Below are 25,790 nucleotides of genomic sequence, written 5' to 3' on the forward strand. Positions count from 1 at the left end.
TTTGAAAGCAATGGTACAGAAGTTTCATCCTCTTCCTCGTTTATGACTAAACTGACAAGCTGTATATGAAAGAGAAGCTAACTGGAGCTACTAATAATTTGACCTCTGTTTTTTGGTCCAAAAAACTTTTGGGTTTGTGTCCCAGATCTCAAAGAAGACAGACCCTCTTTTGGGGAGTGGCAGAAGGTTACACTGTTTCAGGATTTGCTCAGGTCAAAAGAGCCATAATACATGTACCAAAGTTTGATCTGCATGTTTTGTTTGCAGATCTAGCGGTTAAATCTGGATTGTCCCTGCAACAAATATAGTTTTGTCTTGAGTGTAATTTGTTTCCCTTCCATTTGCAGGAGTTATTACTGTTGGCGTAAGGACGTTGGTGCGAAGACATAGTGATAGGTAGGTCTTCATAGCTAAACTAACTCTCCTGTTGGGATGATGACCAGCCATAACTATCCTAAATACCAGATAGGTCTTGTATTTACAGCCATTCACAAACAATTCAGTGTATGGTATGGGTAATTTTAATCCTTTCTCTTTTTAAGGGAAATACTTGTACTGGCAACTGTCTCAGCAATCACAGGCTTAAATTTCTGCGTGACTGTAACTGGGGCACTTTGGTATTAAAGTTAACGTCATTCACCAGCAACGCACAGTGTTAATCTGAAGCACAGAGCATCAAGACACGTTTCAGACATTTGAGAGTTGTAGAACACTGGAACAGGTTGCCCAGAGAGGTGGTGGATGCTCCATCCCTGGAGACGTTCAAGGCCAGGTTGGACGAGGCCCTGAGCAACCTGATCTAGTTGGAGATATCCCTGTTCCTTGCAGGGGGGTTGGACTAGATGACCTTTGAAGGTCCCTTCCAGCCCTAACGATTCTATGATTCTATGATTCCTTTTTCTATAAAACACGTTTGTGGCAAGACGCGCACTATTGGTGTGTGACATGGCATGCTTTGCTTACTGAACTCTTCAGATACCTTTAAAGAGTATGTAGTATTGTGAGTTCAAAATACACAGCGCAGATTGATGTTTAACACCTGAAATTGTGAAGCATACAGCCATAGGTTGTCATGTAGTGTTCATGACTTCAGAGAAATGACACATTCTGGCTTTAAATGCCAAAGGCAGTTTGCAGCTAAAAGAAGCATCCGAACTGCCACTTGCTGAAATCAGGAGAAACGTACCTAGAAAAGTAATTTGTGTGCATACTCAAGTGTTATATTTTACCGAGCATCTCTTACTGCCCGTTGCCAGAAACTAGATACTGAGTTACGGGCATCTCTGGCCTGACTGAGGAAGGCACTTCTTACAGGCTAAAGGGGCAGGCACAAAAGCAGCAGTGGGCAAAGGATGTGGTCAGCTGTTGTTTTGGGCATTTCTGATTTAAACATAGTTTGCTTTTTCAGGAAAGCTTTATGTAAATATTTCTTGTTGAAATCTGCTTAATTTCTTGAAACTTCACCTTCATTTAATAACATGTTATACTTTCACCTTAATACCATGCAACAGGTTAATTAATCCTGTGCTCATCGATGTTTTGAATACAGTCAAATACTCCATGACCCTGCATTGGTAGGTCTTTCTGAGCTGTACCTGTCACCTCCAATATGGCAGCCGTGTGACAGCACTATATCCAACACACCACTAGCGGGGTTTGCTCCCAGAGTATGAATTACATTACCGAGTTATAAAACCAGGTATTTCATGGTCGTGCCTAACAATATGACGGACATCATCTCAACTTCTTCTGACTCCAGTGGAATTAAATGCTGTCATTGCTTTGATCAGATTGATTTATTTTCACTAATGCTTACTTGCCTCAAGTTGATTAAGAGATAGGTATGTTTTAGTGAAAGGGAGTACATCCATATTTAATTATCAGTGGGGAAATATTTTAAAACTGAGTAAAGGAAGTAATAACATTTATCAAAAAATAACTTTTTCATCATTAAGGGTCAGCATAGGCAAACAAATCTTTTCCTTATTTTAAATTCTACATTTGCTGGTGAGTTTCATATGTTCAGTTGCTTCCATATTTTATTTTTAAAGTATAATTTATAGAAGTGGAGTTATCACATTTATTTTCTGCTTCTTGACATGTTTCATGTTTTATGTAGTTTGTTTTAGAAGAGTAATTCAGCTGAAAATAAAACATACTCATTCTTTAATTTAGTGTCCCGGCTTGCAACATTGTTATGCTTTGTTTTCTATTTGTAGTCTAATGTTTCATAAATAATTTATGAAAATGATTGAAGTTTCTGTCTTTGGCCAAACAGGTTTTTCATATTTGATAAACTAATACAGTTGGATAGTTTAGCCAGGGTTTTTCCCCTTCTTCTTCAGAGAGCATATGTACATGTTGCATATTAATAATAAGGTATCAGGCTTCACTCCTTACTGCTTAAAAAAGTATATTTACGTCAAGCTCTGAACCTGATTTCTATTTATGCTGAAGCTAGTTCGAAGAATCTTTTGTCATGTAGGAGTTAGTGAACATGAAAATGAAAAACATATACTTTTTCTGAAGTGGGAAGTGGAAGAATCGACTACCATGGACATAGATTTTTAAGTATGAGAAAAAGACATTGTGGCGACCTTGACAGTATCCAGATGTATATGGGAACGGGACAAAAAGTACGTTTGTATGTCATGAGAGTGAAGATGAAAGTTTTGAAGAGAACCGGCATGGGAAATGAGATGTTTGAAATGAACAAAGAGGAACAGCCCAGGAGTCTTTTATGTGTGCATGTGTTTTAAGTGTTACAAGTCACTGCAGTGTTTTACAGTGACCTCAGCGTGGAATATTCTTCTTCCTCCAGGCAGGCAGGAGAGAATACAACAGACTCACACACTTTGGTTGCCTAATGCCTGATCTTGCAGTCGTTGGCTCGCATGAGTCGTCCCACTGATTGCAATGGTACTGCTCATGTATGTAGGGCTTCTTGTGGACGGGTTGGTGGGAGCAAGGGTTTATGCGTTTGAGCTTGGTGTGGGCTTTGCAAAGGACAATGATTTGCCTTTGTGGTAGCTGCATGATTTGTGTTTTCTTTGAACATGGCCTGTCCCCATTTCTCCTTTCACGCAGTGCAGCTTGTCTTTAGAGGCAAAAAGTTGCTTTTTAATCAGTATTTTTAAATACGAGGCGGAACACAACTGGTGTATGTACTGTATTCATATGCATTTTGAAAAATCCTAGTTTTATGCCAGTATAAATCTACAACAGTTCTAAGTGCTGTCTTGGCTGTATTCCAGTGTTACTGGGAATAACATTTGACCATGTCTTAGCGGTAGCAATGGTAGTTTAGTGTACTGAGTCTCCGTTACCTGAGGTGGCACTCACAACATAAAGTTCAAGTCGAGGCTGAGAGCATCAGGAGAAATATGCAGATGAAGCAGCTAATGTCTTAATGTAATAAAATAATTGTCAGGTAGGGAGGAGGTTCTGAATATTTCTCAGGGATTCGTGCCGGTAAATCACACTGAAAATGATGGTAACTATAAATCCTGCCTGGCGGTTATAGATATCTTGTTCTCCCTCTCTCCACTCCCTTTTTATTTTATTTTTTTCCCCTCTCCAGCTGCCCCTCTTCCTGTCGCCATTTCCTCACATTTAAAAAATGTGATTGCAACTTAAATTCACTTGTGGTTTTTTCATGGGAGGTAGGATCAGATGTCTGGGAAAAAAAGCGAAATAAGGTGAAAGAAGGGATGACCTGTTGCAGCGAGTCCAGAGGAGGGCCATGAAGATGATCCGAGGGCTGGAGCACCTCTCCCATGCAGACAGGCTGAGAGAGTTGGGGCTGTTCAGCGTGGAGAAGAGAAGGCTCTGGGGACACCTTCTAGCAGCTTTCCGGTACCTAAAGATGGCCTGCAGGAAAGCTGGAGAGGGACTTTATAGAAGGGCATGTAGTGATAGGATAAGGGGTAATGGCTTTAAATTGAAAGAGGGCAGATTTAGATTAGAACTAAGGAAGAAACTCTTCACTCTGAGGGTGGTGAGGCAGTGGAACAGGTGTCCAAGAGAAGTTGTGAGTGCCCCATCCCTGAAGGTGTTCAAGGCCAGGTTGCATGAGGCTTTGAGCAACCTGGTGTAGGGGCAGATGTTCCTACGCATGGCGGGGGAGTTGGAACTGGATGATCTTTGAGGTCCCTTCCAACCCTAACCATTCTATGATTTTGTGATTCTGTGATTGTATGCAGTTATAAGTGTACCATAGGTTTAAACAGAAACCTTACTACTTGAATGGAGTCAAGACAGGTTTAGTCATTTTGTCATAATTGCTTCATTTATGGATGTCGCTGTGCAGACACCACTAAAAAGCAAGAACTGCGTGTTTCATTTAAGTTTATAATTTTTGTTTGCCATCAATTTGGAAACTAAAGGTTGTAGAAGCATAAAGTGTGGGAGAAAAGAGAAAGAAAAGGCTAATGGGGGAAAAATGTTCAGTCCCAGCATTTTAGGCTGCATTGTGTAGAAGGCTCTCTTTTAATCTTATTGTAGCGGGGAATTTTAAGGAATGGGATTTTTACTGATGCTAACCAAAAACTATAAGTAAGAGACTTCAGCTAGCCACAACAGAGAAGGGGTATGTAATAGCTGTAGGCTGTAGTACTCAAGTTTAACAAAAATATATTCAGTGCTTGTGACTATCTTAATACACATATTTTTATGAATTAAAAGCTGCTGTTTTCTTTTCTAGTTCACCTTGATCACCAGAACAAACTCCACAAGAGATGGTAAGCAGTCTTTATGGGTTTCTATGCAATAATTTAGACACATTTTATATACAAAATGCACATAAACACTTTTATTGAACTGTCGATGCAGACATGTAAAAATTAGATGCGAAAGTAGCTAAATTACTTTGAAAATAGAATTCATATTAAAACAGTGAGTGATTTGTCTGCTCCTGGGAAGACTCCAGAGACATAACAGGAAAATAGCAGAGGACTCTGATCATTTGCCTTAGATTTATAGCTTTTGTTTCCTTGAGGAAATATCTTATTTCCATTTATTCTGCAGCTGAAAAAGCACAGACATAGAACTAAGTTAGACTTTAAAGTATTCCTTTTTCCACCCCAATGTAAAACATTTCTGTAATTTCTTTTTCAACAGATGTATTTTTAAAATGCAAATGTAAAAGGGGTTTTCAAGGGTCACTTTCAACAAAAAAGCCACAAAAAGAAGTTGGACAGGCACCAGCATCACAGTTCTGCCTACATGAACTGGCTTTTTGTCTTCCTTTCCCTTAAATTAACAACTGGAGCTGGTCAGCTAGACAAATCAGCCAGCTGGATTCCAGGGCTTTCAGTAAAGTCATCAAGGCCCTTTTTAGAAACATTTTAGAAGAACCAGAGATAATTTTTTGAGCTTTAAAAGAGTATGTTGTCTTCTTCGGAAATACGTAGAACTTAGGAGATACCTGCTTTTGTCAAGCTTCATGGTGTTTCAAAACTGGATTTTTAAGTAGTGGGAAAAATAGACAAAATGTTCTAAAAGTAACTCGTGAATGTATCGGATTTGACAACAGGACATTCTGATCGAGCTGCTGAAGGATGAGGAGTCGGTGTGATGTTCTTAAGCAAAGCAAGAACAGTAAATAAAACATTGGTCATCCTATCTTTTAGGTGGTTGGATGATTAAGAATGAAGAAATTCCATATGGAAGGCAGATGCTTTTCTTGCACTCACTCATCTTAGGAATAAATCTTCTGAAATACATGGTCTTGTAGCAGCGCAGTGTTAGACCAAGAGGAGAATCAGAATGAAGTTTCTATGCCATGAATTGTTACTTTTTGGGAAAGATAATCTGTCTGGACTTTGAAATCACATAGCTGAGTCCCACAGCCCTTCACAAATAGAGTGCAATTTTTGATCAGAAATTCTTAAGGAATGCAGGTTTGTTGTAGTTGGTTTTCTTTAAGGTGTCTGTTAGCCAGAGGTATTTTGTTTCTGAGAGCACTTACCAATGACCTTAAAAAGAGAGAGCATTTATAGATCTCTTATGGGATAATGGCTCAATGTTGTGGAAAGAAGGGAAATATGAGAGTTACAATTGTTAATCCAAACTCTCTAGCATTTGCATTATTGTCTGAGAACCAGAAGGTGAAAAAAAATCTAAGCAAATGAAATTAATCTCTCCTGATATTGTTAGTATTATATGGAAAGTATTTCTTAGGTTTGTTTTTTCTGTTTTGGTTTTGGTTTTTGTTTTTTCCCAGAGAATTATTCTTTTAAGGCTATGGAATGGTGCCAGCGCAGATCAAGAAAACATGCTTAAAGAGAGATTTTTGTCTTGAATACCTCTTTTTAAAAAAAAACTAATAACTGTAAATGTCACATTTGTCTCTGAAAACCTCAGCTAATCTTACCATAGTTTTGAGTGTTTTCCAAAACATGGCTTAATTAAAATTCTTCCAATTTAAAGCACAGGCATTCCGGTTTGGCCCAAATAAAAGATTTTCTATGGAAATTAAGAAAAGGGGAAAGAAAAAAGCGTTTGCTATTTGTTTTACTTGTTCTAGGCTCTAGTTTACTTTATGGCCTTCTTTTAAGATACTCTGTTATCCCTTCTTTTTGAGAGTAGGATGAGGAGGGAGATGAAATGGCCTGTAAGAAGGGCGCTTAAGGCTAGAGGGACTGTGGGGCTTTGTAGTTGCTAGTGAAATCTAACCAGTGTGAAACTGTGTTTTTTTCAGGAAAACTAAGATTAGCTGGAAGACAGGAGAAGATGTGTTACAGTATGTTTCATTCTATAGACCTGTTTTTCCATGTACTTTTATCACCCCTTTTCATATGTTGGTTGCTGATGAGTATAAAAGGGAAGTTCGCTGGCAGCTTGCATTTGGCTGAATACAATCTTGTTTTTGATCGAGGCCATGATGGATATATGAACTTGGCTGAAGTGCCATTTGACCTTTTCTGAGAAACTTATTTTGGCAGGCAAATGGAGGAAATATGTTACTGGATAAAATGAATGCCTTTGTTTATTATGGAGGAATTTTAATCTCTTGTGTTTTCTGTCTGCGGATTTGGAAATCAGGTGTAGGTTGTAGTAGATACACTTTGGAATGATTCAGTTCTTAAAGCTCATGTGAGTGGCTAAGGAAATGTGGAACATGTCCACATAGCATATCTCCTAAAAAGAACCGTTTCCCACTGTAGTAGCACAAATGCTTTGAAAATTCCTTCTGGACATTATGACTTTGCCATTGCTAGTTCTTCATTGGTGGTTGTGTTGATGCAAAAACAACCTCTTGTCAGAGTAATAAGGTATAGTGCACTTGCATTGTGTTAGTACTTGTCCTTCTCTTTCGGCTCTATATGGTTTATCATAGGAAAAGGATGACTAATGATTAAAGGCAGACTTTGTGCTTGCGTTTACAGTGTTTCTTCCCCTCAATTACTGTTTGTTTTCTCTTTTTTTTCCTTTTTCTTTTTTTCTTGGTGTTCTTTCCCTCTCTTTTTTTTGGCCACAGGAAGACACCGAGCCATGGTATTCTCAGAAAGTGTACGCAAGGTACTGGAAGCACTATGACTTAGCCATGCGCTGGATGCGTAGACACCAGAAAGCCTACAGGAAAGCCGTGGAGTCCTTTTATCACCTACCATGGCATCCTTCTCCAGCCCCTTCAAGTAGCCGCTACTCAGACTGGGATGGGAACGATCTCCCACGCACCCACAACTGTTCTTCCAGCTATAGCCCAGGTGGCAGAGCTCATTACCATGAGGGTGCTGAGCAGTACACAGGTGCCTACCAAGAGAGGGAGGATGCTGACAGGGACTCCGAAATGGAGGAAGACTCCGAGTCTGAAGGGGAGATAGAATGTGACCTGAGTAACATGGAGATCACAGAGGAGCTTCGTCAGTTTTTTTGCACAAACAGAGAGGCACCGGGAAGAACTGCGTAAGTCCATGCTTGTTCTGTGTTTTCTGATGTTTGGTGGCCATAACATTGAGTGGTGGATGGCATCAACATTTATGGGTTTTGTAACAATTCACGTAAATAGGCACTGCAAGTGAGCAAGCCAAACAGAATGAAGCAGGCAAAACTGGTAGGTACACTTAAGTACCATTCATTAGAAATAAATGTCAGAAAATGTGTGAAGTTTTTCTTTTGTTAAGAGAGGGAGAAAATTATGACTGCAAAGACGAGAATAACACACTTGTCCAGAAGTCAGTATTTGTCTTCAATGCTGAAGGAAAAACTCCAGAATTTTTATGGTTAAATCTAGTTAACCTGCTGTATGGCTGAGAGGGGAACCCAGAGGAAGTGCTTTACTACATCACTAAACCCTAGAGTAAACTTCAATGTATTTTATAACAAACATTTTGTTTATTATTCTTTGGCTAACCCAACAGTAAAATTCCATGACTTTTTTCTTCTACCCCTGCATCCCTAGAGTACTCTTCGTTCTGTACTATACCAGAAGTTTCTCTTTGTTTTGCATCTTGATCTAGACCCAGGTCCTTAAGCAGGGAATATAAGCCAAAGACTTAAGATTTTTCTCAGGTCTTAATCCACAGGGGTATTGGTCATCTTTGTTTCTGTAAAATCCTTAAAAGAAATAAAAGATTATGTTGTACTTTATTGACACTTTACTGCATATACAAATGTTGCAAGCAAATTTATTACCTGTTTTAAGAAAGCAGCATGATGAAAATAACTTTCCTAAATGACTCCCATAGGAAATACCCAGAATGAATGTTTAATAGAGCTTTCTCTGCAAAAGCGAAATGTTGTAAAAATGCATAATAAAGGCAATGATTGGAAGGGAGAGAGAAAAATCATGTTATTCTTTGATCAGAGGGTATCTGGTGAGCTGAAACACCTGAGCTGAACTCCACACTTCCTATCAGTACAATGCACACACAGTTGCTCTAGTTAGCAGAGGAAAGTGAGCTAAGGAGCTCAGTAGTAATGCCTGACATGCATCCCTTTCTCATCGTGCTTTTGCAGAATCAGCTTGGTGTTCTCTGTTGAAACATTCCTTTGATGAGGTACAGGATGCTTTAAGATGCTCAGCTACTTCTGGAAATGCAGTTCATTTTCTTTGGATTTATTTTGTCTTTATGGTTAGTGGTGTTTAAAAGTGTGTGAGTGATTAAAGTGGTATTCTGGAAATTGGGAAATCTGGGCTCAGAGATGTTTTCTGTCACAAATATCCTATATGACCTTGGTATAGCTATTTAATCTCTTCCTGATCCTTCACTGGCTGCTCTTGCTAAAAATACAATTTGATTCTTTATGACGAGCAAGTGAATTGGGAAGAGGTTTCTGACTCAGAATACAGATTTTACTTTTGTTCCTTCCACCGCAGTGGTACCTGGAGCCTTTTGGAATAATTAGGTCTCTGCTGCGTGCCATGTACTAGCCTAGTTCTGGGTAAGCGTAACTCCATTCACTTCAGCAGCCCTACTCCAGATCTTTGTGCAAACTTAAGCAGAATCTGGTCTTTAACTACTGCATACCTCAGTTTCTTTAATAGTTTCCCTTATAAAGTAAGAATAAGAATACTAATTGTCAGTGATTCTTCAAAGCATGAAAAAGTAAACAAGTACTTGATTTAATTGAAATTTAAAAGTGCCACAGAACTCTTGGGTGAATGGTGCTATCTAAATGCTAATTTTGTGAGTAATTAAAAATGCAGTATGATATTGTTCAGAAATAATTTTTTCTTGCATGGTGGATGAAAAGGAAAATAGAATAAATTTTTCATTCTGTTGAAGTTTTTCAAAAGAAGAAACAGCAGCAGGAGGAGGAGGGGAAAATCATTGTTTCCCTGATGGTGTGGAAATGAGCTGGTGCAGAGACCGTGCAGTAGGCAGTACCACTCTACTGTAGGAGGTATCATTGTTAGTTTTCCTGGATGCTGTTTCTGAACAAAATGAAATTTAGGGGTTCATTAAGCTGCAATCCATAATGACGCTATCATGTTATATCTTTCATACTGTGCTGAAGAATGATTGTCATTCTGCATCAATGCTCAGTAAGTTGGAGATAGTACATCCACAAAAGAAACCCAGGATTACTTAAGTGTTTCCTCTCTGATTCCTTTTCCTTTTAATCTCAAACTGTATGTCCTGGGCCATCCTCCCCCACCCTAGAATCAGAATCGTAAAGAAAGTTGGGCACTTTAAAGCTCAGTAGTGCCTGAAATTTAGGCATCCATCTCTGGCAGAAACATTTGTAATGTTGAGGTAAGAGTTTTACATTTTCTCTAAACTGAATGTTTGGGTGTTTCAAAGGGAAATACCAGTAGTGACCTTGATGATCAGTTGAAGCCAGCTGTTCGGGAACGTGAAGGGGAAGGCTGTGCCTCACGTTTTCTTTCTCTGGCGTACATAAGGGGCTTCAGGTGGAGTTCACAACTTTTGACCCTTGCACCTTGATAAGCACTTGGGAGCAGACACCTGGCTTGCTATTCTTTTAAGATGAGTGCTATGCAAGAGTCTGATATATGTTTATTGGCAACTTAGTGAATTGTGAGACACGTGGGAAAATAAAAGCGATGGGACAAATAGAAAGGGCATTTTGGCACATACAGAAGGGGATACTAGTATGGAGGGTGGAGGTCTGATTTATCTTTGTGAGGGATGATTTTCATTAGTCTGGTGGTTTTCAAGCCCTGCAAAATTAGGAAATACTACATAGCCTTAATACAGCTATTTTGGACATGCATGATGAAAGTCTCGATTTACCCAGTAGAATACGACTGATTCCCACACATGACCCGTGTCTTATCATCAAGGGTAATCAAATGGACTAAAAGGAATCCTAGCTGATGTCAGACTCTTCACTTCTGATGCCTGATCTAGAGTCTGATGGAGATAAATGCAATCACAAACATCAGAGGATAAGATCTTGCAAACTTTAACTACTAAGACTTCAATATGCTTGAGATGTAGGTGGGAGAGGCCTTTGTGTCTGGGCAGTGAAATACAAGTCTTAATGCTAATTGCAAAGAGAAGAGTTTCAAAGACAAGAAAATAGTCCTGTCAGACTAGTGACAGAAGAAACTTAAGGTTTATTTCATTTTTTAATAACTACCACAAATTTGAAGAACAAGCAGATTCCTAACTTTTGTAGCAATTTTTTTTGTTTGTTTTCACAGTGGGTATTTGCAGTGATTGGCTGACTTGCACAGTAAAGCCTTTGAAACTGGCAAACCCTGAGCCTTGCTGCATGATTTAACACTTCAGCAGTAACACAGTTGTTCACAAACAACTTCTTTTTAAAAACAGCCTCCTTTTTTGTCTTTGAATTCATGTCAAATTCTTACTAGTTTTTATATTCATGTCATGTGTTGCAATCACATTATGTGTTCCTGGAATGCCCTGAAGTAATTGTGAGCAGAATTTTGCTGAGGCTGTGTGAACTTAGACATGTTAATGCACTACAAACTTATCTTGTAGTCTAGATACACTGGGCATTTGGTTAAAATCCCTCACAGACAGTTTTAATTTCTTTTGTCTTTGGTTGTTTCTTCATATGCATTCATAATTATCTAGTGATTCAGATTTTTTAGGGTGTTTTGTTGTCAGGCTGATCTGTTGTTTTGGTTCTTCATGTAACTGGTGATCCTAATACACTGTGCTTCTTGGGGATGTTTTTAGTTGCACTGAAAGGTCTTCCCTCTGGCTGTTGAAAAGCATGGAGTTGTTTTTCTGGGTTACCATACCTGTCAGACCTAGGTAGTGTACTGAATCCTCCAAGCATCCTCGATGTGAAGGACAGAATACAGTAAGTTGCCTTTTTATATTTGTAAGAATTAAAAGGAAAAAATCTAAGAAAGGAAGATTCACAAGCCAAACAATTCAGTAAATAGGCTAATTGCACATATTTATTACACTTTTAAATTTAGCCTTTGAAATGAGTAGTTTGTCTTGATGCAGTTTTCCTTTGTTCCGTCTTTACATGTAAGAGAAAATGACTTCTGTAATTGAGTACAGCATTGCGAGTACATTGAGATCCATTCTGTCTGTAGTAGTCAACAGGCAATGAGACTGTGTCCTTTATTTAAGAACAAAGAAAAGCAAAGGAAAGTACCATCATATCAGTTCATTACTGGAGGATAATAGTCTGTCAATTGTTAATGCTATGACTAGTTTTTTCCATTAAAGCCTCTGTTTGTGTTGCTGACACATACCCTCCAGCTTTTCCCAAAATAATGTCGTCTCAACTTAAAATTTTCATGCCAGATAGAAAACCTTTAAAAAAATTGAAAGGAAATAGTGAATGAAGATGTTTGTTTCAGATCTGCAATTTGTAGGTTTTTTCCCTTGGGTTTCTTTTTCTCTGAAACATGACGATTGCCACTGCATCTTCCGTGAAGAGGGTGTACTGGAATTTTCCGTGTTTTGAATAGTAGCAGATCCATGAAGCTTTTGGTTTTAAGGCCTAGGTGCTTCATTGGAAAACAGACTTCGATGCAAGTTTTTTGCCACTGTGTTTTCCTTCCTTCCTTCGCTTTTGGTAAACGCTTGTCACTGTTCCTTGTCTGTCTTTTTCTCCATCGGACTGTAGTTCAGATTCTTACTCTTGGTCACCAGCATCTTTTTTGTTTGTTCTTTGCTACCCTAACTGTCAAAGCAGTGTGGATGGTGACCTTACAAATGTCTGCTTAACTTCCTTGGCTTTGTCAGCCTTGCTGTCACGTGAACTTTTAACACTATCTTTAGAAATTGAATTGCTGAAGCTTCTGAGAAATGCCTGTGAAATAAGAGTGTTCTCTGCAGTATGTGTGGGTCCTTGAGAGATGCTTTTGAAGCACATTCTTTTGTGAACTGAAGGAGAAATGTGAAAGGCTTTCCTTTTGTACCACATCTCTGCTCTTGATGATTGAACCTTTTATTGTGTAGCAGCAGAATCTTGTCAAGTGCACACATTGTATCCGATGTAGAGGCTGTGTTATTTGGCACTGGAGCCAACAGCTGAAAGAATGCCTCCTTGCTAGAGAAACAAGGAAAAGTACGACAGTTTTCACTGTGTTAATATTGAAAACTAATCTGTACTTGCAAAAATAGAGGGTCTGAATTGCATTTGGAGAGCAACAGTTGAATACAGTTTTATATCTGTTTCAAAAGAGGCAAGGTTATCTTTGTACTAAGAGTATCAATTTGGGAACACAGCCATTCCTAGAATATGTGAGAGTCAAGAAAATGTCCTTGGATCTCATACTAGAGACAGAATTTGAGCTTAAGAAGAATGTATAGCTTTGTGTGGACCTATGTCTTTCCTGTCAATCCAACGCATTTTGCTACAACTGGACATTATGCTGTACAGGTGTACCTGCTGCTACAGGAATTAATGGGAGAGAGACACTAGAAAGCTTAGGATGCTGTTTAGGAAGCTGCACTTTTTGTATCACTGGGCCAGATACAGTCAGAAATGGATATCATCTGCTGTACGCCCAGAAGAATTGTGTGAAGGTTAATATATAGAACTGGAAATTATACATGAAGTCTTTCTTATTTGTTATGTGCCTCAGGCTGAGACTTTGCCAGCGTTCGCCACCTCTACAAGTGCCAGGCCAGGCTTGTTGTTTTGCTGCTAAGGGATGCCTCAGGTTTCAGCTCCTAGGTGACATCTGAGGATGCTGTGGACCAAGCTCCCATGCGTGCAGCCTGGACAGTTTGGTGGAGTCGGGGCCTGGAATGCCACTTCTTTGTCTGCCAGTGGCTGTACTGGGCTCAGTTCTTCATAAGCATGGTGTGGAGTACACAGGTATATGAGTTACAGCAGGTTTATAGCTAGCAGCATGGGAAAAGAAGCTCATGTGGTTCTACACTAATCGCAGTGTAGACATTGCTTTAAGAGGAATGCCAAGGTGTCAAACACCTCTATTTCCTCTTCTATTGGATGGAAAGGAAGAATGCCTCAATAGCTGTCAATATGAAAATATGTACTAAACTTGGGAAACCTGTGTTTGAAATTGTCATCCTTTATTTGCCTCTCTGATGTGTTCCTGTTGTTATAGTGGAGCTAGTGTGTATCTCAGGTGGCTTGTGGAGAGGCTCAATTTGTTCATATTTGTAAAGGATTTTGAGTACTCCACAGGAAGTAAGCAAAAGCCTCAAGCGGTAAAAGGATGAACAATATGATCTGAGAATAGTTGTTCCTTCCAGACCTTTTGCTTAACAGTTAATTTAGATGTCATCCCTGTGACCAAAAGGCATCCTGTTGACGTCATCTTTGCTGAGCAAATACAGAATTTAAACCACACTTTCTCCCAGAGAGCTATTGTCCCTAAGTTATTAATGATTTAGAAAGAGAGGTCTGGTAATCTTCCATTGTTGCTGCTCTTAGTAAATGAGTGCTGGGGTAAAACTCCTTCTGACTGGTCTTGTCTTGAGAATATGAGGATAAGATGTGCGGAACAGAGACAGATCATTGCTCCTCTCAGCTGCACTGTCCCTCACCATCTGTGTGCTAGATCTGCTTTTGATAGCTGTTTCTTGATAGTTGCTGATCTCAGAAAGATCCTGTGGAAACAGGTCAGTAGTTTGCTGTCATATACATGGTCACTTTCATAGCTGTGATGGATTAACTATTGGAACTTTCATTTCACAAAGAAAATGCATGGGGTAATTCAGTTTTAGGTCAGACAAGCAGAGAGTGTCAGTGCCTGTTTTGTGTCTGTGCAGGTTCCAAGGCTTGAGGGCGTTGCTGTGACGTACCTGGGCTCTGCAGAGCTTTGGCAAAGAACCACCGGGCAGACCTTGGAACTGAGAGGCCACATGTGAAACAATGAATCCCTCCCTCTTCTGTTGTTATAGCAAAAATAGCTTTCAGAAGGCTGTTACGGAAGATTGCTTCATATGGGAACACTTTGGTGTGGGAAGACACAGGCACTACTTACTCTCAGAATTATTTTTTTGAAGGCAGGTCTGCCTGCTTGCTTATGCCATTAGCATCTGCAGCTGCTCCCAGTGGCTCCTCTAGTCTTCTCTTCGTTCTTTGTCCCTGCAGGGGAGGCTGTGGAAGCAGCTGCAGCTGCTGTGGAAAAGAACAGGTGAGACCATGCTGACAGACACAGCTCTAGGGAAAAGTGGCATAAAAGCTGCTCTGCGCTAATCGCTCGTCTTGGGCAGTATGTCTTTACAGTTTATGTGCTTTTCCATTTCCCCTAAAATTCCTTGATTACTGGTTCCATCTAGGTACCTCATGCAGCATTTCTGGATCTCTAAATTATTTTGCTTAGGAGAGAACTCTGACTCAGTTCTGTGCTGATAAATCTGAATTCATCTGCCTTTAGCGTGATACTCTCGACCTTGTTGGTGGACAGTGACACTGTGGGCTATGAATTAAGCATTTTCTAACACAACCTTTTTTGTGTCTACCTGGGGGAACTGTTGTTGTAGCAAGAACATTTAAAGTTTCAGGGTGTACAGCACTGGAGTGATTGTGAAAAGCCTTATCAAGGACCAAGGTGGGAATGGATGTAACGATGTTGTGGGCTTTCTGTGCTCGTTATCTACCAGACCTACTCAGAATCTACAACAGAGCATGGCAGCAAAATATCTCAAGCATTACGCATTTTAGGTCTCTTGTTCATAAAGCAAACCTCTTGTACATCTTTCCTGGGAGACACATAGAATCATAGAATGGTTAGAGTTGGAAGGGACCTCAAAGATCATCAAGTTCCAACCCCCCTGCCATGGGCAGGGACACCCTCCACTACACCAGGTTGCCCAAAGCCTCATCCAACCTGGCCTTACTTCTCATAATTTACTCCTGCTAATTTTAATGGGTTGTTGTTAATGCCAGGACTTCAGAGGCATTGTTTGCTTTTCAGCATCTCTCACTGTGCCTCAGTTTTATCAGAAGCATCCAGATGGAATTCACATCCATTGTCATTAGGGAAATGTGGGTGCTATGGAGGCAGAAACTGAGAGTTCAGAGACTGCCATCTGTGTGCATCTTTTCAAAACTCATTTCATCGCATGCTCAGTAGGTTTATAAAGCTGGTGATGTGCAGTTATTTGCGTTCCCTGCTTTTGCGTTCTTCCCTCGGCGTTAGTCGCTGACCTCTGTAGTGAACAGGCTGTCAGGCTAGATGGACTTTCAGTCTGATGGCTCTCCTCGTGTAAAGTCTTCTCTTCATCAAGTCAGTGAAACACTTCATTCGTGTGTGAATTGCCCCATTGAAGTGACAGAGAGGAGACATGGAGCTCATACTTGCTAAGGAGTACAACTTAACTTTCTACAGGGCAGGATGCCAGCAGCCTTTTTGAAAGGGGACAGTGCTCAGACTGCTGCTCCAGCAACCAACTCTGGAGTTACTTCTAGTGTCAAAGATTTCCCTTTTGCGGAAGGCATGGTAGATGGACATCTGCAGGTTTTCTCTGACATGTTTTTCCCAATGGTGTTTGTTGTGTTTTGAATACTAGGCATAGCAGTCACCCTCATGTGTTTAAGTATGTTTCATTTAATATACTAAAATGCTGAAATGAGCAATGAGAAGCTCAGAAGGTCAGAGCTAAACTAATTTTCCAAAGCTACCCCTCAGACATTTCTTTCACAAGTTGTGATGTATTTTGCTGATTCCTTTAGTTTGACCCTCTTTCCAGATGTCTCTTTCAAAATGATCAGTCAGGCAGCACACTGTAGTTTACTAACAGTGTGGAAAAAAATGCGTATTTACGTACTGAAATTAATTTATCTGGATCAGAGATTGTTATTTAATTCTGCATGTCTGCAGTAATACTAAATTGTGGACCTGCCAGTTAACTGAAAGGTCAGTTCATAGGCTGAGTATGCTTCCTTTCAGAAAATCAATGACATGGTGAAAGGTTGCTCACAAAAAAATTTGTTTTTAAAATGGTTTTTATAAAGTAGCACATTTCCATGCATATATTACTGAGTTGCTTTTTCATATCATACAATAAACCATACCTTCTCATCACGGTGGTATGGTCTCTTGTTGCTGCATAAATCTGAAATACCTGGTCTAAACTGAGAGCCTTATTCTGTCCCTCTGGTTTATCAGCAAGTGTTCAGTTATGATCGAGGAATATTGTAGTCAGGGGCTTTTCTGTCCAGGAAGTAAGTGCCTGCCGATGATTTTGGCTGTGCTGGTTTTTCTATGACACCAAATTTACGTGACTGTCTTCTGTCTCTCTTTTCTGTCAACCTGTGAAAAGTGGAGGGGATCTGCCTTCGATGTGCAAATGATCTGCAGCTGGTCGTTTGGTCATACAATAAACCAAACCTGAATTCAGCAGTGGAGTCTGTGACTAAAGTCAAGAAAGAAATTTCAATGTAAAGTTCAAACGTGCGAGCTTGATTTAGAAGACTGACACAGGCTAATTCCTATTTTTTTGCCAGAAAGCACCAAACTTGCAGTTTTATTTAGCTGTCTAGTGCTCTGTACATCATGGAACGCTTTCTTCCAAGTGCATGTGCTTAATTTCTATTCAGGGCATATGTAAAAAACGATTTTGAAACGCATGCTTCTTCAATGTGCTGCTATGCTTTTAAAGAAGCACTTTTAAATTTGAACATTTCCTTGCTCCGTCTCCTCTGACTGTGCCATAAATGTATGTGTATATACAGATACAGTTATATATAGATTTAAGTAATCCTTCTGTTTACTCTAGCACTGGGGTCTTTGTCTGGCGTCAGCATTGTTGCCATCAGCGACAGATTGGAGTTGTTTTGGGGGATGGGAGTGCAGAGTCAGCTGGTGTGTATTTAATCTTATTGCTGTGGACTTGATCCTTACTAGAGGCAGCTGCCAGTGCCTGATCCTGTACTAATTTCTGAGCAGTGGCCGGTCAGCAGCTTCATCACTGTTTGATTCTGTCTGGACGCCTCGGTGTCTCTGGTGTGATACAGACCCCGGGTTGCGCTGGGGTTGCCTGTGTGTTTTCTGTCCCAGATGCACGTGTACCTGATTGTGAATTACTTTTACAGCACTCAGGTTTCTAGAGTGGACTTTCACTTGAAGTTCCACTGGGTTAGCTGATCGCTTCATGTTTATGGGGTTGGGTTGTTTCAGTTCATTTTCTGGTTGGGATAAAAATATCCCTTCTTAAGGGTTTCTTTGTGGAAGGTGACAGAAGAAAATAAAAGAAAGGTGATTTGTTGTTTAGCTGGGCAGTAACCGGTGTAGCCTCCTACTAGCATAAACATGGACGTGAAGGCTTGTATTGTTTCCATCTAGGATCTTTGGCAGTTTGTTTTGGAGACCTCAGGACAGCCTTTCTTCATTTTTAATCGTATTTCTAAAACAGAAATCGTCGTCTTTATTCTTTGGTTAACGGTGTAACTTTCTGCTAGTTACTTAACCCGCAGATTTCAAAATAATGTGAGATAATTAATTCTTTGAAACTCTCTGTCAGATAGGATAGTATTAGATTCATTTTACAGATTCATTACAGTAAGGCATGTGGTTAATTAATTTGAGTGTGATACATATCACCCAGTAGCAAACGTGGAAGTGGAACACCTTGGTTCTAACCTTACTTCCTGGCTTTCTGTTCGTTTTGATTTCAAAGGTAGTTTCTCTCCACTTGCTGTCTTGGTAAGTAATTTTACCCTGTTTGTACAGAACCATCCTCTTTAAAACGTGTAGAAAATCTGTATTACAGTGAAAGAGAAGATACCAAACTGAGTACTTCGTATTTGCAAAATCTGTTTGCTGCCTGCTTAGTCAGCCTGTTGCAACTGTGTCTTTCTTACGGAGCACACTTTCTTGCCTTAGATTGTTTCCTGCTTTTACCAATAGGTTTTCAGTCAGGCTGTACTTTGATGAACACGTCTCAGTGCCAAAGCCAGGTTAAGTCATTTTTGTTCCTAGCCATTCCAGTGCTGCCCCTTTAGTTCAGCATGTGTGGGGCCAAGACACTGAACTGTACTTGGATTAAATATAACTTGATGGGATGATTTTTTTTTTTTTTTTTTTTGTAGGATTCATTGTGTGACCCCTTAGACAATTGCAGCAGCATCCTTGAGGGGCCTGGGAGCTGGAGCATGCAGCTCAGGGAGAAGGAAGGGAGCAGAAACTGCATAATCTGGTTTTGTAGCTGAGGAAAGAAAAATGTCTGTGGAACCATGGTTTCAGACTGCCACAAGCCTGCCAAGGAATCACATCTGCTCTTACTTCAAAGCCTGTAACAGAACATTTTCTTTTTTTCTTGAGAATATTGCATTGCTTGTAGATATATGTGGTGAAATATTCAATTTCTTTTAACTCATTCCCTCCTCAACTAGCAGATGGAAAACTTGAGAGTGTAGATACTTGGGGTTTTAATACCTTCAGCATTTTTGGTAGTTCTCTTTCATAGTGGTTGGGACTCTGGTGACTGAGAGTTTATCATTGCAGGCAATTACTCCCACAAAAAGTCACTTTTATTCTAAATTAGTGTTTTCAGGCCAGCTACAGCATTTGATTTTTCTGCATAGGTTAGACTGCTGGCATAGTAAGATACAACCTAGCTGTCTCCACTGCTTTGAAGATCAGTCTTGTGTTAAAAATGGAAAAGGGGAAGTTACATCGTGTCATCTGTAATCCTTTTCTTACATTTTTTGCAAGTACAAGCTTCTAAATTTAAGAAGTTTAAACATAAGTCTATTTTCCCCCAAGCCGACTTACAGCTAGATTGAGGCTGTTCATTCCACTATAAAATCATCACTTTCTTCTTTCAGTACATTTCCACAATTTTTCTAAGTTGCTTAGTGTTCCAGAGTAACCCTCCAGCAAGTGAGATTGTGCTGTTTTCGGCAACCTGGAATATTTTACATTTACAGATGTAGGGGTAAGTCACAATTGTTTGCATCTCACAGGCTCCCACTGATGGAAACTCCTGTCCTGGAAAGCTTTACACTTGCAAAAGAGTAATGCTTGAGATGTTGGCCCTCTGGAAATCCAGAGCTCTGTAGAAATTAAACTCCTTGAATATCCTGTTTACAAATCCTCAGATTTAAATCCTTATTTTGTTGGAATTCCTTTAGGCAAAGATTTTGGTTTACCCCATTATGTGCCTGGTTCATGGAAGTACGGGCACAATAAAATGGTCTGATGCTATCACTTCAGAAAAACTCATATGTCAGTTTATGGTAAAGGTACTTAGCTTTTCTAGGGAGATGAAGAAGCTGGCATTTTACATTGAGAAGCCTGTGTGGGCAGAATATTTAACACAGCAGATAGGCTTGTGGGAAGTGGCATTCAAAGAGAGAACTAGGAGTTTTTAATCAGTAGAAACGGGTAGTGCTTTTAACTCTGTTGGTGTGGGCTGCTCCAGATCAGCTCAGGTAGCATTTAAAACAAGATGAGAAAGCTCAGAAAGTGCACATGCAGCAGTAACAGAAAATCATTTGTCATTTGAAATAAGCAGACAAATATGTGAACAGGGGTATAGGTCAGTCTGAAATCATTAAAAATCCAACATAGATAATTACCTTCCCTACTTTTCTCTCCTTTTAATGTTGAAAGTCTCTCCATGAAGACTTTTCTCCAAATAAGGGAATTTATTTAGGTTTTGGTTTTGGGGTTGTTCTTTTTTCTTGTTTTTTTTTTTTTCTTTTAATAAGAAAAGGATGAATTCCAGAGAGGAATTTGGTTTTTTTATTACTACTTAAGCTTCCCGATGGATATTACAAAGAAGGAAGAGCAAAGTCCATCAAACTTACAGAAAGTATATGACGTTCTCCTTTTTATAAAATAAGAAGCAAGACATCTGAGTTTTTAAGGGCCTATGGGGAAAATAGCTTACATCTTGAAGGGCTTAGTTCATAGTTTTGCTGAAAGTATGTAAGAGGGTGTTTGTGTGCATACGAAGCCCCAAATACAGTGAATAGCTAAGACACCATTTACTGTTTATCCTGCTTTTGGCAGTCTCTGAGGATGGAGGTAGTTGTCTATGTTTGTTCACTTTTCAGCTAGTATACCACGGATTAAAAATCATCCATAAAAGGGGTGGGAAGGGGAGGGGGGAGGGGGGAGGAAAAAACAGCAACCTAAAACTTTCAAAAGGTGAAAATCACTGAAGATGTCCCAGGATGCAGTCTGACTTAGGTAGAGATCTCAGTTTTCCTGAAACATGAAGAAAAAGGGCTGTTTACTGTATTTAGAAAAAAGATGTTTCAACTGGTTTTAGCCAGGTAGTGATGACTTCCCAGCAGAACTGGACTTTGTAGGAATAAATTAATTCTGTAAAGAGCTTCAAGAGAGGAAGAGCATCTTTGGGAAGAAATGGAACTGACCAGTTAGGACAATGTCAGCAATGCTTTTCCTCTGTGCAGGAACCAACCACCACTGCAGCTGCCTGCCTGCCTGCCTTGTGAACATCTGCAAAATACTATTCCACGATTGGAGGAAGCTTGCCAGTAGTTGAAGCTGAATGCTGTAGAAGAAAGCACATTTATTTTAGTCTGTGTGAAGTGGAAGGAGAAACTACTTAGAGTTGTGTAAAAAATTATTTGCTTCACATTTATAACTTGGCAGCGCAATGACTTACAAATTTTGGGTGTAAAATTCTAATTTGAGAATGAGCTGGGGACTTCATTGCTGCAGGCTGAGAATTAGTGTTTTGGTAAACCTTGCTACCTAATTCGTGGATGAATTATTTGGTGCTTGCTTCAGAGAAATTCTGCCTGTATAGGTTTAGGGCTATAGACAGCTTATCATTTTGTTTGTTTTTTCCATTGTCAGATGCTTGTTGTCATCTTTTTGATGAAGAGGTAGTTGCACATTTATCTCAAATTGCATTGCTTTGTGTTGTTTTTAAAATAAATTTTGAGGTAATGGAAAGACTGCAGACTGCTGGAAATAACAGCAGTTCTACTTTCCAGCCCCTGCCCCACCAAAGAAAGTTTAGTGTGCATCTCAACAGGACAAAATTTTCTCTGCTGTCACGTATTTCTTACCTCTGTGTTTGGCTGGAAATACTGCTTTTGGAAATGTAGTAGTTTACATACCCATTTATTTCCACGGCTTCTCTTTCCTTGATTGTTCAGGACAGCAAATAGTGCCGTCTCTGACAGTGGAGTTTGTCATGGTAGTACCTCTCCACAAATAACTGGTTTGAAACTGCAGGATATTCCACACAACTACAGTGGTATTACCAGCAACAGCTGCCATGTTTTATGCTCAAATTCAGCCTTTGGTACAAAAAACTATGGGTCCCTGTAGAAGTTCTGTCCCCAGCCTCTGCCTGGGCTCTGTAAAGCTCATCTACATGTCTGAGGCTGTCACTCTGGAAATTTTTAACCAGTAGCTATGGAATAGTAAAAGTCAGGTTAAAAAGTTAAGGGCTGTACATCTGATTAGTGTAAAGTAAAACATATACTCCAGACGTTCGTTAGGTAATTTTGAGAATGGAATTTGAATTGGTATTATTATTTTGATTGTTAACATTAGGATCTGCAGGTTTATGAACTCCTCTGTCCTACAAAATGGAGATTGATGCACACGAAACTGTAATCCACTCATCCATCATAAAGCTTCTGCTAGAGACCCATTTAATTTCCAAACAGAAGAATTCATTATCTATCTCCAGAGAAATTAATTTTTCTTAAGTGTTATTGCGTGCAATGAGCTATCAGAGAGCGTTCTACAGCAAACAAGTGAGGAAACAGCTGTCTCTAGCATGCAGCTATGGAAGTAATGAATAAAAAATTTCCATGGGCAATACAGAAGTACAAGGAATTATCTTTGTGGCCCAAGAGAGTCAACAAATACGGGTTCGATTCATTGCCGTGCCAGAGTTTTGCTGTGTAACCTACAAGTGGGAAGCATTGTTTTTCTAGCATAGATTTTTGTTTTCTGTCTGACACTATTCATTGTAATTTGGGTGAAGTTCATGCTTAAAAGCATGTCACCTAGTTGTGGGCGGTCTGGCATCCCAGGAAGTTTGTTTCAATGGGATGCTAGTGACCCGTGTAGTCACGGCCTGAGCACCTTAGCCTGTCCTCATAGCGCTGAGCTCTCTGTAGGCAACGTTAGTTCTTTTAATTCAGACCTTCTGGTTAAAGTGGCCCGACACCAAGTAAATCTGACTCTTCCAAAAATACATATGGACTCTAATGTATGTTTCCTCATGAATTTTGGCAGTGCAGCCCACTTCAGGGGTGTGCCCTTAAAGCAAAATCACAAAGTGAAACCTCTCTCTGGAATACATTCCTAATAATCCCTCAAGCACTCCTGCCCTTCGACTACCAACGCAAAACTGTGAATGGTGTTTGAAATGACAGGACAGAAGCTTTCTGTGTCTCTGTCAGACAAACAGATGCCAGAATTGAAGTTTCTGATTATACTGTTTAAAATGCCTATTTTCTATGAATGAGGTACAGAGGATAATTCATTTCATAAGGCTGACAGACACTCAGTTGGCTGCTCTGTACAGTACTTTCCAATGTAAAAATAAACTGCAGATGTTTGACACAGATATGTCAGGATACTTAACTTTGGGTGAGGGTTTGCAGATGTCATGTGTTTTGTGGAAGCTAAATCTCTGTCTTAGGGGAAGGACGGAAGAGGTACATGGCACCGAACACTGGGAACCATGTCCTGTATGTGACTCATGCATCCTGACCTGTGGACACTCTGTCCCTTTTGATGTTTAGAAAAAAAAAAAAAAATTATGTCATTAGTAGTCAACTGTTTTTGTGATGCAGTTTTGAGAACCGTTGTTTGGTTTTGGTAGGTGAAGGATTTCCACTGCGAGGTGATTTTCTTCATCTTGTAGAAATGTCCCCATCAGAGGGGAGTATTGTATAGCACTTTGTTGTTTTAACTGCGTAAAGCATTGTTTGTTCCATCAGAGCAGCACCCAGGATGTGGAGGCATGTTTGGGGATGCAAAATCAAGTTCTTGCTTCCCGATTGGGCTTACTTCAGAGGATTTTTGGTGACAGATTGGTCCAAACGTTTGACCTCTCTGAACCATTTTAAATCCTTTTAAAAGACATGGTGCAGGGATTTATGTTGCATGCTGTTTTGGTTTGTCTTCAAAGCAACAGCAGTAAAGCTGTCAGTTTTGAACTTTGCAGATCTTGAGAAATGGATGAGGTTTGTCTAATTTACCTAAACACAACACTTACAGCTGTGTTTCATTGGATGCACTTAATGGCAGACACATGACAGACCCATTTGTTCATTTTCATAGAGTAGTAACTGATAACATTTTCTCTTGGCTATGGCTCAGCTAAATTTGAATTGTCCTGTGCGTTGTTTCCTTAACTCAGCTGCTAAGTCATTACTTTGGAAACCAACTCTTTTGACTCGTCTTTTTGTGTGTAGGGGTCATGGGTTTTTTTGTTTGTTTGTTTTTTCTTTTCAGAGCATGTGTATGTTGGGGAGAAATGAAGCAATGCTGATTTTAACTTGTTGTTACTAATACAGAGGTTTTCTGCAGTTTTAGGATTCAATTCCAGGATCTCCTTCCTTTCTCTCCATTCCTTCCAGCCTGGCTCAATCATGCTATTTAGTAGGAATTTGTCGTTATACATAATGAGCATAGCAGGACAAGTAACATGCGATTTGTTCTGTGAGTGGCAGAAGTTGGCTGCACCCTAGAACGTGGGGATCTTGTCCTTCTAGACCCAGCACAAATTTGAATATGTAATATTTAAAAAGCTAAACTAAAATGTGATTGTTTGATAGCTCAGTAATTTACTTCTCTTGTCCTTTATTTGTCTAGGGAGGCAGCAGCAGCTGGAAGCTGAGCACCAGTATGTGGAGGCTGATCAAGACCTTCACAAAAGGACAGAGCGTTCCGTGGAGCCACCTGCAGAAAGACCTGGGGAGAGGCGAATGGTAGAAATGAAGAAACTGTATGGTGCTGAAGCTGCCAAAATCCAGGCAATGGAAGCTGCCATGCAGCTTATTTTTGATAGAAACTGTGACAAAAAGCAGCCCAAATACTGGCCCATTATTCCCCTTAAGCTGTGAGTACCTGGACTGTGCTCTGACCTGACACAGAGCTGTAGGGACAGGTGCCTCAGTCAGGTTGCGCTGCCGAAAGAACAAACTGGAAATTCGATTTTGGTTGGGCTTTGGGGCAGAGGCTGTCAAGGGCAGCATGTTTCTTTGCCCCGTGTTCCTTTTACGCTGTCTGTCAGTGGTGGTCACAGCCCGTTCTACCTATGTACAGTTGTCAAGTAGCAATAGGAGAGACAGTAATGCCAAACTTGTCTAAACTCATAGTTTCACTTATCCGACACCCGCCTGCCGTATTGCTTGCAAGAAACGTGAACAACGTCTGTACTCAGTGAACTGGGAAGATTTAAAGCCATGTAAAAAAGACTATGAACTGTCTGCTCTTCCCATTTAGGAAATTGAGTAGTCCCGTTTTTCAGTCGTCTTTAACATAGTAGCATTTGGATCCTGTTTAACACAGCACAGCTTCAAGTGTTATGTCTGCTAATCTTGAATTGAGAATGGGGACCCCACTGGCCAAGATACAACATATCAAATTGCTGTAGCCCAGCCATTTGAATTCTTTTTCAAAGGTTTATAATAAAGCAGGAAGTTTTTCTTCCAGACTGATACTGTCTGGCAGGAGTTTGACTCTAAAGCAAAATTATATAGAAAAAATGTTTTAATGAAAGGGGTGGCAGGAGTGGGAGAAAAGCCTGATGTGGCCCTGCCTGTTAGAGATCTGTTTAGCTGAAAAGGATCTTAAGAGGACAGAGCACTCCTGGGGCCAGTGCCTACAGAGATTTTTGCCATTCTAATAAAAAGCAACAAATTGGCTTGAAGCTTTAAAGAAGGCTTATTTGTTTGGTAAACTCAGGGTATGTCTGTGTGCTATATATGGAGGTGTGGAAGCCATGTAGCCCTGA

General features: G+C 40.0%; 1 protein-coding gene across 1 annotated transcript; it reads left to right on the forward strand.

Annotated features, from left to right (window-relative positions):
- The first annotated feature begins 4,721 nt into the window (after nucleotides 1–4,721).
- Nucleotides 4,722–24,899, forward strand: GEMIN8 (gem nuclear organelle associated protein 8). Its single transcript, XM_009977598.2, is given in 4 exon segments — nucleotides 4,722–4,739; nucleotides 7,481–7,870; nucleotides 7,872–7,908; nucleotides 24,647–24,899. Coding segments are annotated over 4 exon segments (681 nt in total). The 5' UTR covers nucleotides 4,722–4,736; the 3' UTR covers nucleotides 24,898–24,899.
- The last annotated feature ends 891 nt before the right edge of the window (nucleotides 24,900–25,790 follow it).

Source organism: Tauraco erythrolophus, chromosome 1 (genome assembly GCF_009769465.1).
Source record: "Tauraco erythrolophus isolate bTauEry1 chromosome 1, bTauEry1.pri, whole genome shotgun sequence".
NCBI classification, from domain to species: Eukaryota; Metazoa; Chordata; class Aves; order Musophagiformes; family Musophagidae; genus Tauraco; species Tauraco erythrolophus.